The sequence below is a fragment of the Lolium rigidum genome, chromosome 2 (assembly GCF_022539505.1).
Source record: "Lolium rigidum isolate FL_2022 chromosome 2, APGP_CSIRO_Lrig_0.1, whole genome shotgun sequence".
Classification (NCBI taxonomy): domain Eukaryota; kingdom Viridiplantae; phylum Streptophyta; class Magnoliopsida; order Poales; family Poaceae; genus Lolium; species Lolium rigidum.
The window spans coordinates 288,282,165-288,295,645 of NC_061509.1; the positions used below are offsets into that span (position 1 = coordinate 288,282,165).

At 48.2% G+C, this 13,481-nt stretch overlaps 1 protein-coding gene across 1 annotated transcript; it reads right to left on the reverse strand.

Moving 5' to 3' along the window:
- Window positions 1–4,018: 4,018 nt before the first annotated feature.
- LOC124689130 lies at window positions 4,019–6,184 on the reverse strand. Its single transcript, XM_047222713.1, has 6 exons — window positions 6,041–6,184; window positions 5,897–5,983; window positions 5,618–5,803; window positions 4,957–5,172; window positions 4,711–4,857; window positions 4,019–4,390 (listed from the first exon to the last, which is right to left on the reverse strand). The coding sequence occupies exons 1-6, from the start codon at window positions 6,182–6,184 to the stop codon at window positions 4,019–4,021; spliced, it is 1,152 nt and encodes a 383-aa protein (XP_047078669.1).
- Window positions 6,185–13,481: the final 7,297 nt, after the last annotated feature.

Genomic DNA, 13,481 nt, shown 5'->3' on the forward strand with positions numbered 1-13,481 from the left:
TTTTTCAGAATTTCTATTATTTCAGTTATTTGCATAGCTTAGTCTCTATCTCTAACTACACTTATCTCTAGTCAAATTACTTACTCGTGGTCAAACTTCCCGACCGGTCACCCATCCTCACACTACTCTAGCACTAGCACGCTTAACTTCCAAGTTCCATCCCGTCCCGCATCCAATTGCTTCACGCGCATGTATGTGATAGTAGTATCATATCAATTCTATTAACATATGTTTGTCGATGTCAAATTTTTTTCTTTTTTTGAATTTCAAATAATCTTGAATAAATAAATACATATGTACACGCAAGGATGGGTGTGAGTGCTATCTGTACCGTTGATATGCTAGTGGTGCTTTAAGATTTGGAGAAAAGAGCGGACAGGAGAAACATTTTCTATCTCCAGGTAAAGCCACCAATCACGCACGTCCATCAGACCAATACTCCAGCTAACGACAAACCCGGTCCAATCATTCCTACGAAGGGAGCGGAGCAGCTGGTGGTGGTGGGGCGGCGACGAGCTGCTTGTGGTGGTGGTCGGCGGCCATGCCTCAAGCTCGCTGCTGCCGGCCCCTCTGCCTCATGCTCTCTACCCGGCCGCCGCCGGGCACTCTCGCACAAGCTCGCCGGCGGCTCGCCCCGCTGCCTGAGCCCCGTCGACATGCTCTACCCGGCCGCCGCCGGGCACTCTCGCACAAGCTCGCCGGCCGCTCGCCCCGCTGCCTGAGCCCCGTCGACATGCGCCTCCTCTGCTATGGCGTCAACGGTAGGTGCTCTGGCAGTCCGGCTCCGCCGCGACCAGATCGAGAGCAGCTCTCTGTCGTGCATTGGACTCCCTGTCCCCGAATGACGAGCTCCCCATCGGCTCACCGACTCCAGCCGTGGTCTCCGGCGTGGTCACTGGGAGAGGCCAGGTCGTCCACCTGCTTGAGCGCGCCGGTGACGATTGACGACGCCATCCCCCGGACGAGCTCGCTCTCGCTAGGGCTGGCGAACAACGTGGACGCGGAGACGCTGAAGATGAGCCGCGTGATGTCCGGCGTCGACGCGCTGCTCACTTGAGTTGTGCTTGCTAGCTGCTATCCGCTGGTGTGCACTAGCAAACACAATGGCCTCTCACAAACAATTAATAAGAGCAAGCGAATGGACGAGCTCTAGTAGAAGAGAAAAACATCAGTTCACCATCGCCCTCGATCAAATCGTTAGTCCAAGAATCAACATTACAATGTGGTGAGCTGCCGGCTGCCGCCACGGCGCCGTCGCCCTGTGCTGCTGCCTCCTTAGCGGCGCGTATATATGTACGCAGCTGGCTCGTGCCAGAGATGGGACACATGATGCCGGTGGCGGCCCGCAGAGTCCGACAACGACGTGCACCTTTCCTTGAGAAGCGTCAACAGCACTGGAGGCGGTGGTGGTGGCGGAAGCATCCACTTCAAGATGCTCTGCAGCTTCGGCGACCGCATCCTCAACAAGCGTCAGCAGCAGTTTCGGCAGCAATGGTGTCCACGGACTGGAGCCGATGGTGTCTGTCACCTGCGACGAGGAGCTGCTCCAAGTTCGCGTCGCCGCGCTTCCGCGTCTACGTCTTTGGGCCGCAGCAAGACGCGCTGCGGTACGAGCACAACACGTTCCCATACGGACAGCAACGCGGGTAAATGCAAGCTCCAGGACGGCCACCTCCAGGCACGAGCTCCAGGACGGCGCTGGCCTCCGATGGGGCGGGCCGGCGTGGTGGACTGAGGCGGCGGCGCGGAAGTCCTCGGTGTACCACACCGTGCGCGACTCCTTGCCGACGCAGGCCGCGCTCAAACGCCGCCAGTGCCGCCATGGACTCGCACCCACCATCGTACGCGCCGCACTTGCCCTCGAGATTGTCCTGCAGTGGCTGCACGCCAGCGCCTCCTCGTCGCCGACCTCCGCACACGCCGGCCGACGACGACGGTGTGGAAGTCCACTCTCGACGGGTCACCGCCGGCCTCATCACACAGCACCACCGTGTTCTCCGCCCCAGCCTTGAGGAACGGCAACGGCACGTGGCAGAACCGCTCCGACGTCACCCTCCGCCTTGAATGTGTCACGGACAAGGACGGGAGATGGAGCAGCCACGCCGGCGGACCAGCCGCATCGGCCAGATTAAGGGGCCGCGAAGCGGAGATGACGGGAGACGGAGCAGGCGCGCCGCCGCCGGCGACGGAGGACTTTGGAGTGAGAAATTTTGAGGGGAGATGGGCAGCAGTGACCGCGGCAGTCACTCCCTTTGTCTGGTCTGGGAAGGAATCTCCGTGTCGGGCGGAGCAAAGGCCGGGAAAAGACAGGACTAAGAAGTGCACACAACTGAATTCCTCCTCTTCTTTTCTCCGGATCTCAAAGCAACCTCATATTCTGTACGGTACAGATTACTTCCTCACTCATTGCTGCGTGTACAAAATCCACACTCTAAACATTAACTTTTTAATTTTTATTATTTTTTTAATTTTTTAATTTTTCTAATTTTTTATATTTTTCTAATTTTTTTGCCAAACCTAAAAATTTGAAAATCTAAAAGGGTAAAAGTAATAATAGTAATCTTTATGCATGATACAATTAGTAATTTTATTTTTTTAAAAAAATAAAAAATAATAAAATCCAAAATTTATAGCAAAAACTAAAATCTTCCTGCTTTCGTATTTTCATTTGGAATTTTGAGAATCTAAAAATTCGGATGTAACTTTTTCCGAGGATTTTTTTGATATATTATACGTTTTTTTCCGACGTCGTATGCAAAAGTTATTGCGGTTTTACCATTTTTTAAACATTTTTTGCAAAAAAAGTGAAAATTCGAATTTCTTAATTTCTCCGAATAGTAGGTTGCATAACATACAAGAATCTGAAAACAATTTTTTTTTGAATTTTCTATCATTTTCTTTTGTATTTTACGAACCAAAAAAAGGCGATCCACGGGAGGGGGGGGGGGGTGCAGGGTGCGTGGGAGTAAAAAAACTCGGAAAAACCTTTAGTCCCGGTTGGGGACACCAACCGCGACTAAAGGGGTACCCTTTAGTCACGGTTGGTGTCCCCAACCTTGACGGTTGGTGTCCCCAACCGCGACTAAAGGTTTTTCCGCCGGATGGGGTACCCTTTCGTCCCAGATAGAGCATTAGTCGCGGGTTGCCTCCCGAACCGCGACTAAAGCCCCATTTAGTCGCGGTTCGAATAGTTTCGGGACTAATGGGGGTGGACGGAAGCCTATTTTTCTACTAGTGCTTGTAATGGCTATATAAGCCGAGCAAATGAATGGAAAATGTGTGGCCTACGGGCAAGAAAACAATTAATGTAGCAACCGTGTGACACCAAGGAGAAACTGCCTCTCGGCAGAGCCCTGGTTTTCCCTCCTTGGTGAGTGTGTGTATGTGTTCCTCTGTGTTCTTTCACATATGCGTGTGTCTGTAGAGTTTGTGAGAGAGATGAGAGGGAGCTGCGAAGTGCAGCTCCAACATCCACTATTCCGAGATCCGAAGGCGCGGTAGTGCCGATGGTCAGATGCTAAATATATCCGCCTCGAGCTCATCCACCTTCGGGGCTCCACTTCTACCCTTCGACCCCACCCTCGCCTCTACATGAAGGGGTCCTCCTGCTCCACAACTTCATCGTCCTGTCCCCGGAGTTAAGCACTTCTGTTCCCCAGCTCATGTGCTACATCCAGCCTAAAACACAACACAATAAGTTGCTTTATTGATTCCACTGATGTATTCCCGCCAACGCCCAAAGGTGTAAATCCGTCGAGCTCCATGCGTGCTAGTATCCAGATTTAAGACAAATTAGCTGCCTGAGTGTGAAGCTTAGCTTTTTGCACCTTCTGCTGTTTTTGAGTAGTGTATTAAAATGTCCCTGTGGTATTTCAAGGATACAATGTCCTAGACTCAGAGGATTGTCATCTATTTTTAAAGTGCAATTTCCATCAACTCGACAACTATGTAAGGTTAGAACAAAGTAACCAAAATGTTATCCCTAAAAACACTTTATTGAAATTCGCTCTATATATTCTCACACTAAATCACCGGGTCCACAGTAGTACATATGCATACCATAATTATTGACTTCATAATTAGATGAAGTATATTTGGAAGAATTGGTACTGCCTGGAAAGGATCTATGAACATTTGGAGTAGCAAGCCTATTGTTCTTATCTACAATTTGGATATTTTTTATAAAAGATGCTTTTCCAAAGCCTTCTGAAGCAAAATGACCACTTCCCAATTGTGGAGAGTTTGTCGATGCTGTTGGACCTTGAACATATCCACCCCAAAATGCGAAATCACACTTGTCCTTCATGTATTGGAAAATTGAGCTTGGCCAATATCCAATTGGTGTATTTTGTTCACCATAAGCCACCCACCAGTTTTTAGTCTTTCGATCCTAAAATAAATCAAGGTTGTATGGTAGATGTTTAACCAAAATTGAAAAGCATAGACAATCAAATATGCGTGATGTGGTACCATTATGCCAGTTTTTGTGTAAAAGATAATGAATAGAAAGCGGGAGACATGGTTTTGACTCATATATATCTTCAAATAATGAATAGAAAGCGGGACACATGTTTACATTATCCAGTGGCATGTCCTAATTCACTAAAAAATGCCATTTGAAATGTCAAGTTTGCATCAAAAAAGAAAACTTGTGTATTTGATATAATAATATAATAATTGTAATTTGTTGAATATTAGAAATAAGAATACCTTAAATATTAGAACATCTATCACATATTGTGTTCCTTTATAGACAGATATTGGTTTTATTCTTCCTCCGAGGCCAACACTTCGGCTAACTTGCACGAAACCAGGGCAATCATGATCGATGCAAATAGTTGTTGGTAAGCCATCATCCTTTACCTAATGTATTCAATGTCAGTAAGAGATAATATGATTATGAATAATTTATGGTTCGTAAGAAAATGTGCATCCAAATAATAGGTTATGGCTTACCCAGTAAACATGAAATCTAGCAAAGTTGTCACCACTATAGCTTGGATATACGAAAGAACCGGCACCTATCCCATCTCGAAAGCCTGGGTTTGGCCCCCCATTCATTTGTATACTTGATGCACTGATATCCTTACTATCCGTCTCCACCTTTGGAGCATAAACATTTATTTTGGCCCGTGTTCCATATAACTCATCCTTATATTTGATTCCTGCACCCTATCCAAAAGAATTGCTTCTTTTATGTGAAAATACAAATAGTTATACACTATAATAAGGTAACATGAAGAATATTTAATAAATATCAATTCATGTCATACATTATGGTCAGTATATAGACCAAACAATTAGAAAAAAGTGTTCGGGACTTGGTAGAAAGACAAAATGCTATTTTTCGTCCGCATTAGTGGAAACAATATAGTGAGAGTGTGAAAAGACCTCTAAGGCTCTAGTTTACAAAATTCACGGTTCCACATACTTATTTGTGCTTTGACCAAGTACTTCATCTCAAGGATGAATTTGCATACAATACTATCCTACAATGTAGTTGGGAGCAAACAATGATCTATACCTGTTGTGCGATCAGTAGCTCCCTCACAAATAAAATTATAATCTCCCTAAATTAATATAGATAAGTCCAAACCTATATAAAAAAAATACTTACCTCTTTTTGAAAGTCCTTGCTGATCACCACGTCAATAGTTTTCACTGCTATGTTGTCCATTCTATTTTTACGCAATATTGGAATTGTTCCTATCGGGCAGTCAATGATAGGCAATTGTGTCTGTGGCATGGAATGCATCGACGGAGATTCTACATATGTGATCAGTGGGATAGAACTTGGTTCCATCTGTTTAAGGAGCAAAACACAATGATACTATACTCATACATATTTATGTAGCCACAACATGAAAGTAATCATATCTTCATGATAATAATTTACCTGAATTTTGTGGTCTTTCAGTAATGGGTTGTTAAATGCTGGTTGCACATTCACACCAATGCAATCATATACATCTCCGCCTTCAACCTATTTTAATGTTTCCTCGAATTAATAATCACCAGAAATAAGGATACATGTACATACCAGAATTGTCTTATTAACTTGATGATTCATGAGGGCCCTGCTAGTATCTTCCCGTTGTTTCAAACATGTAAGTTCTTTTCCTCCGATGGCTAGAATAAGAAATAACAAGAGAATGGTCATTCTAATCGGTATCTTTTCTTTCATGGTGGAAATATGGAAGTATCATTTCTAGTGTGCATGCCACAATATTTATAAGATATTACGAGCCTATCCTGAATTGATTAGTACTCGTTCAGGAGAGAGCTATAAATTGCATTTATGCGTGCACGATCATAAAAATATGGTAATACTTTATTGTGCTAGATACTGCAATTATACTCATAGTACGATTTACTAATTAATGCCTTTCACAAAAAATACTAATTAATGTGGAAAAAGATTTTGATGGCGCGATCTGCGTACTAGCACTATACTAAGATCTCAGGCATTTATTTCCATGCAGCCATAGGACATAGTCCCACCATGTAGTATAAAATACTCCCTCCGTTCCTTTCTATAGTGCCTATAGATTTTTAGCATTTGTTTCAGAATATAAGGTTGTAGTTTAGCTTTTTTCAATTACCCCTCCCCGTTCAGCTCCCAAATCGTTCAGCTCCCAAAATTGTTATGGTAAGTTAGGAAGATATGGATTTACCAAATTTTACGTTGATCTCAAATCGTTCTGCTAGGTGTCTTGTGTAAAAAATACTCTTGCGCTAATTTCCGTGCCAAAAAATAATAGGCACTATAGAATGGAACAGAGGGAGTAGTATAGATCGGGTCTATTAAACACCCCGTGGCACCACGGAAAGGCCTTTCCATGTAATGTGCGGCGAACACCTACCACCAAAAAAGCATACCACTATTAGAAAAAGGGCTATAGATGGACAAAACGTTGCCGGCGCACCACTATTCCGCTGCGCCGATGGCAAGTGGTGCCGGCGCACCACTTTTTCGCCGCGCTGGCGATGACAGCACACTGCCGGCGCACCAGCCAAGACGCTGCGCCGGCGACAAACTGAGGCCGTGCCTTCGCTCGTTCGAGCCAGACCCAGAAAGTATTGCCGGCGCACCGTCCCAGGGGTGCGCCAGTGGCCGGCGCATCCTTGGACCGATGCACCGGCAATACTTGCTGGGGCTGGCCCGCACCAATTTTAGCCGGAACGGCTATATACTGCCGGTGCACCCAGGTCCTGGTGCACCGGCAGTAACCTGGGATCTTATTTCTGCACACCTACCACTCCCCACTACCATTACTTCACTCATCCACACAAACCCGAGCCTTCTCCCAACCCAGCTCATTTTTTCCCCATTTCTACCCCCCAATTTAGCCAATTTGATCATATAAAATTATATTTTTTTAGCAAATCTTCCCTTCCTACATGCATCTCCCACATCCCCTATGTAGGTCTAGATCTACTATCCCGCATTGACCACTCAATCTACATCTAGATCTAGAAAGTCGGCTTCCATACGTCGTGGTCGCGACGCGACGTCTCGATCTCGTTGATGAATATATCAAACAAATGGGTGATTAATGAACAAACTGAGGAATGAAATCGACGTATATTGGACATTTGAAGCAAAGCTCGTGTATCATGCATATATATATATATATATATATATATATATATATATATATATATATATATATATATATGTATGTTGTGTTTGTGCTTGTGTGTTGGCGTTGAAAATGAGTTGCCAACATTGCGCCGAAATGTTGATTCGTTAAGTTTCCGCTTCGGCACATTTCTGGCGCTCCTATGTCCTACCGTGTAGGAAGGTCATGCCGAAATTTTCCATGAAAACTACCGATGGATGCATGGTTCTAATCAATTATATAATCTTACCGTGCAGGCGATAATGGTTATCGAGATGAGTGAAAGCGTCGTGATGAGATATCTGAAACACGCGTCATCAACATGTATGAAAATAACCGCACGGAGGTATTGTGTCCGTGCCGAAGATGCAAACGAGGGAAATGGTTTGACCCCTATTCAGGCAAATTGCAGGGGCACCTGCTCACTAATGGTTTCATGCATGGACACACTCAATGGATGAGTGATGATGGCGCGGGGGTCAATGGGGCGACGGCAGCAGGTGATAATGGCCGGCAAGAAGGAGGGCATCATGATATTGATGACGATGAAGAATTTGTCGCACAAGATGATAACCTTGACGACGACAATAACCTTGACGACGACGAAGAGGTGCCGCTAGCTTCAGTCGTGCGGGACCCTCATCTTCAAGATCTGCTTCTCGAAAAGACGAAAGGCGCCAAGCGGAAATCAAAGCTTGAGCAACTAGAGATAGACTCGAATACTCCGTTGTACGACTCAGGTCGTGGGTTGGGGGAGTCCCGCTTGAGAGTAGCGCTCGATGTGCTGTAGATGAAGGTGAAACACGGATGGACGGACACAAGCGTCGATGAAATTCTAGAATACGTGAAAGATCTCCTTCCTGTCGGGATGTTATCACCAGGATTTGACCGGGTCAGAAGTAGGCCGCGATCAAGATGGACTTAAAGATTATACATGGAAGAATATACATGAATCGGCCTTATGCGCAAAGTTTGGGCTAGTTTGCCCTTGTATCTTAATATAGTAGATCGCATCTTAGATTAGAAGATAGAGTTTGACCCGTGCACGGTTAGGTGCACGCCTGAATTAGAAAGTCCCCTGGACTATAAATATGTATCTAGGGTTTATGGAATAAACAACAACCAACGTTCAACCAACCAATCAATCTCGGCGCATCGCCAACTCCTTTGTCTCGAGGGTTTCTACCGGTAAGCATCATGCTGCCTAGATCGCATCTTGCGATCTAGGCAGCAGAAGCTTTATGTTGTTCATGCGTTGCTCGTACTGAAGCCGTTTTGATGGCGAGCAACGTAGTTATCATAGATGTGTTAGGGTTAGCATTGTTCTTCGTATCATATGCTGTCGTAGTGCAACCCTTGCATATCTAGCCGCCCTTACACCTATCTTAGGTGTAGGGGCGGCACCCCGCTTGATCATTATTTAGTAGATCCGATCCGTTACGGTTGCTCCTTGTTCTTCAAGGATTAGTTTAATATCTGCAATAGTTAGGCCTTATAAAGGGTTGGAGGATCCAGCGGCACGTAGGGTGTCGTTTGCTAGTCCTAGACGAGGATGTTCCGGGGATCAACCTCGTGTTGGTTTTTAGGCCCTATCTAGGATCGGCTTACGATCACCGTGCGTGGCCGCGAGGCCCAATCGTGAGTAGGATGATCCGATTATGCGGTGAAAACCCTAAATCATCGTAGATCGCATTAGCTTTATCTTGATCAAGCAGGACCACCATATATTCGTGCACCTCGTACGAATCATGGGTGGATCGGCTCCTTGAGCCGATTCACGAGATAACCTGAGAGCCGATCGAGGCTCGTATTTAATGTTTACGTGTATGCCATGCAGGAAACTAAGCGAGGCATCTCCATCACCTTCCGACCGGGTATAGGTCGGGTGGCACGCCCTTGCATCGGCATCGGATGTGTGTACCGGAGGCTTTGCGGGCCGTCGCTCGGAGGGACCAGGGCCAGCCGCAGCCCTAAGTTGTTCCCGGCTCTACTGTGTTGCCCGTCGCTGCCCGCCGGTGGGTTTTGACCGCAACACATTCTGGCACGCCCGGTGGGACAATCGTCTACATCAACCACATTGCCATCTACATCTGAGATGGCGGACGGCACGCCAGTCACGTACGAGGATCTGACCGACGAGCTCAAGAAGAAGTATGACGAGGTCAAAGCAATCCTCGAAGCCGACCTCATCGGCTCTTTTCACGGAACCCGTTCACATGGCATCGGGTGGAAGGGGTTCTCGCTCGATGGTGCACTCGATGGGATAGACCTCTCGCCCCGTCGGAAGAACGCACCGAGTCCCTGCGGCGAGGAGATCAACTACTTGGTGGCTCACTCGCTACACCGCCACTCTGAGAACCTGGTAAACACGTTGGAGCGTGTCGCTCTTCGGGTGATCCAGGAGATCATGAGGCACCAATACTCGCCGTCAGGACCAGCTCTCGGGACACATCAAGGAGAGTTGCCACTCCAGTCCCGTCCACCGCTGCCATTTGCGTTGGCAGCACCAGAAGTGCCGAATTCACCGGCATTCGTCATCTACAAGATCGGTGGTGACCCTAGTGACTGCCAGTTCTTGCATGAGGCGCCTAAGGAGATCCCTCACGGGTACATGTGCACGTATGTGCCAGATTGCGGTAACTGGGCGCTCACAAACCAGGCCATAACATCAGGGACTTCTGGGAAAACAGGAGGAACGTCAGCGACAGATCTTGAGAAGCAGACGTGGCTAACTAAGTACGCCACCCCGACGAACCTCCGGAGCTCAGCTCCTGCGGTTGGCTCGGAGCTGGAAAAGCAAGCATGGCTGGCTAAGTACGCCACCCCGGCGAATCTTCGAGTTCAACTCCTACGAGCCAGGCACAGCGGATCAGATCGGTACCATGCCGAGAGACCAGTTCGGCATGGTGCCGAAAAGGAGGACAATCGGCTATTCCAAGCCGTACCCCGACGAGTACGAGTTGATCCCGCTACCACCTAAATATCGGCTCCCTGATTTCTCCAAATTCAGTGGATCAGATGGTTCCAGCTCCATCGAGCACGTGAGCCGATATTTGGCACAGCTAGGAACGGCCTCAGTGTCGGATCCACTACGCGTGAGGTTCTTCTCACAGTCCCTCACGGGATCGGCTTTCGGGTGGTACACCTCGTTGCCACCGAGACTTGATCCGGACTTGGAAGCGGTTGGAAGAACAGTTCCATATGCGGTACCACTCGGAGGCTTCCGAGTCCGGCCTTGCCGATCTAGCACAAACACGTCGAAGCGTGGAGAAACCGTGACGAGAATACATCCAGCGCTTCGGGAATCTTAGGAACCGATGTTATTCGGTTCGTGTGACTGAAAAGGAAGCGGTCGAGTTGGCGATAGCGGGCCTTGCAGCGCCGCTCAAGGACATGGCCTCCCAAGCAGACTACCCCTCACTGGCGCACATGGTTCAGAAACTGTCGGCATATGAACAGCGCCACCCGGACTTGTACCAGGACAAATTCAAGCGTGCAGTAGTCCTGGTCGAGGCAGAGGAAGACGAAGTTGCTGCGGGAGATCAATAGGTAGCAGTGGCTGAATGGACTCGGGGGGCAACCCCCGTGTCCTGCAAGTGGGTAAAGCCACCAGGCCCGCCCAGGGGATTTGATTTTGACGTGACCAAAACTGAGCAAATCTTCGACCTCTTGCTCAAGGAGAAGCAGTTGAAGATACCTGAAGGTCTCAAATTCCCCACGGTACAGGAGCTGAACGGAAAGCCATACTGCAAATGGCATAACTCGCTCTCCCATGCCACCAACGACTGCAGGGTGTGGCGTCGGCGAGATCCAAATGGCGATAGAAGAAGGACGTCTGATTTTCAACCAGTACGCCATGAAGGTCGACACCCACCCCTTCCCCGCCGTTAACATGGTGGAGTGCACTTACCCGAAGGTTGCCAGCCGGGATCCTCGTTCGGCATCAACATGGTAGGACTTGGACACCACGGCTGGCAAGGATGGAGACGAGGGCAGCTGCTCTCGTAGCAAGGACACAGAGGAGGCCGCTTCACGCGATCGGCTTCGTCATGATGGCAAGCGCTACGTCACAGAGGGAGAAGTGAAGAACATAAGATATCAGCGACCCCTCTCTGACCACCTCCTCAACAAGTATGTGAGTCAGTATGGCCAACGCCGACGATCCAGCGATGATGATGAAAGAGATCGTCTGGTCAGAGAAGCCAGAAGACATCGTCGGCATGATCGCGATGAGGAGGAGTACGAGCACCGTGCCAAGGAAAAGTCAAGGGAGCGAGACAACAAGGACAGGCACTGGGACTGTCCCTTCTTCAGACACTGCTGGGATTCAGGAATGAGCCGATTGCCTACAATCGGCAATTGCCCGGAATGCAACCAGAAGAAGAAGGGGGCAGCCAACGTGTCCGTGTTCCAACGCTTAGGGCCTCTCCCACCACAAGGCAAACGCGCTGAGTCCCCTCGGCTGAAGGATCTCGAGGATTCAGAAGACGAGGGAGAAGAAGAAGAAGAAGAAGACAGGTACCACCGTCCAAGGTGGTGCCTGGACAGACTCAGCCGTTCCCAAAAGCGCAGGGTCCAGCGCTTGCGCGGCTTGGAGGAAGCCGAAAGGTTATACCTGCATACGCTAAGGAAGGCGCGACCTGATTTGGCTGCGAAAGTTCAGCGAACCCTGGACGAAGGGGGTCGTCCACGGAAAATGGAGTGGCGCCCCAAGCAAAGGAAAGCTGATGATGAAACATCGGCTGGCACAAACGTGGTGTTCATCCTTCCGTCGGAGGTTAGCGCTCCAGGATTAAACGATGCACTTAAGGTGGACGACAGCGAGTGCATCGACATGACAAAGGATGAGGTTGGGATGGTCTTGTCCACCGGCCTGACCGAGTAGCAAGAATAAACCAATGAGCAAGTATGGCGAGGCCGATCCTTGGGATCGGCTCCCAAAAATCTATGAAGGGGCATTACAGAACCTTCACTGAGCACTTCAATCAATATGGAGGCCGATTCCAGCAATCGGCCAAAATTATCTTCACCACATGTTCGGCTTACATGCAACGTCGATTTACTTGGCAGCGGTTTTACGACGGCTGATGAGCTAAATCAACCTTGGTCCTACCGGAGTCGACGTGCAAATACAATGTCTTGGCTAAACTACAGAGCCGATATCTGCAGTTACCTGGCAGATTCGGCTCGGGGGGCATCTAATCATCAGATGAACATGCGCAGATGAACATGTGCAGATAAACATGTATACAATGAAACATTGGGGGCCGATTAGAAAAAATCGGCCAGTAAATTTTTTTTTATGACACAGCCGATGCAAGGGCATCGACTTTAGAATTAAGAAGCGAAGCCGATGCGCAGCCATCGACTCTAGTACAGTTACACAAGACCTACCGGCTATGAGCTCAAGGCCCAGATTTTCGCCAAGATGGTTCTCAGTTTGGTGTTTCATCTACAACATCGGCGTCCAGTGGAAGAAAGCTGATCAATGACCTGTGCATCCTTGCATCCTCGCCGGTGTCCTCACCTTGATTAAGGCTCGGGGGGCAGCTAACTTGATAGATGCTCTGTTTGGGGAGCCGATTGGAGTTGCATCGGCTGACCTTGCATCGTGGTCTTCTCTGAAAGCAGTAAGGTGTTGCAGAAGAAGACTGCTAAAGTTACGGAGAGAAGCCAGAAAAGGAGGCTGTCGGCTTTTACAGGTTTTGGACCGTCCTGCTGCTGCAAGAAAAGGAAAGGGACTGGATTCTCAAAATAGCCGATGAATAGTCATCGGCTATGCGATTGCGAAAATTTATGGTCAAAGGTCAAATCGCAGTCTGAATTTGAGAAGTGCTTGACTGACGGTCTAATCGATAT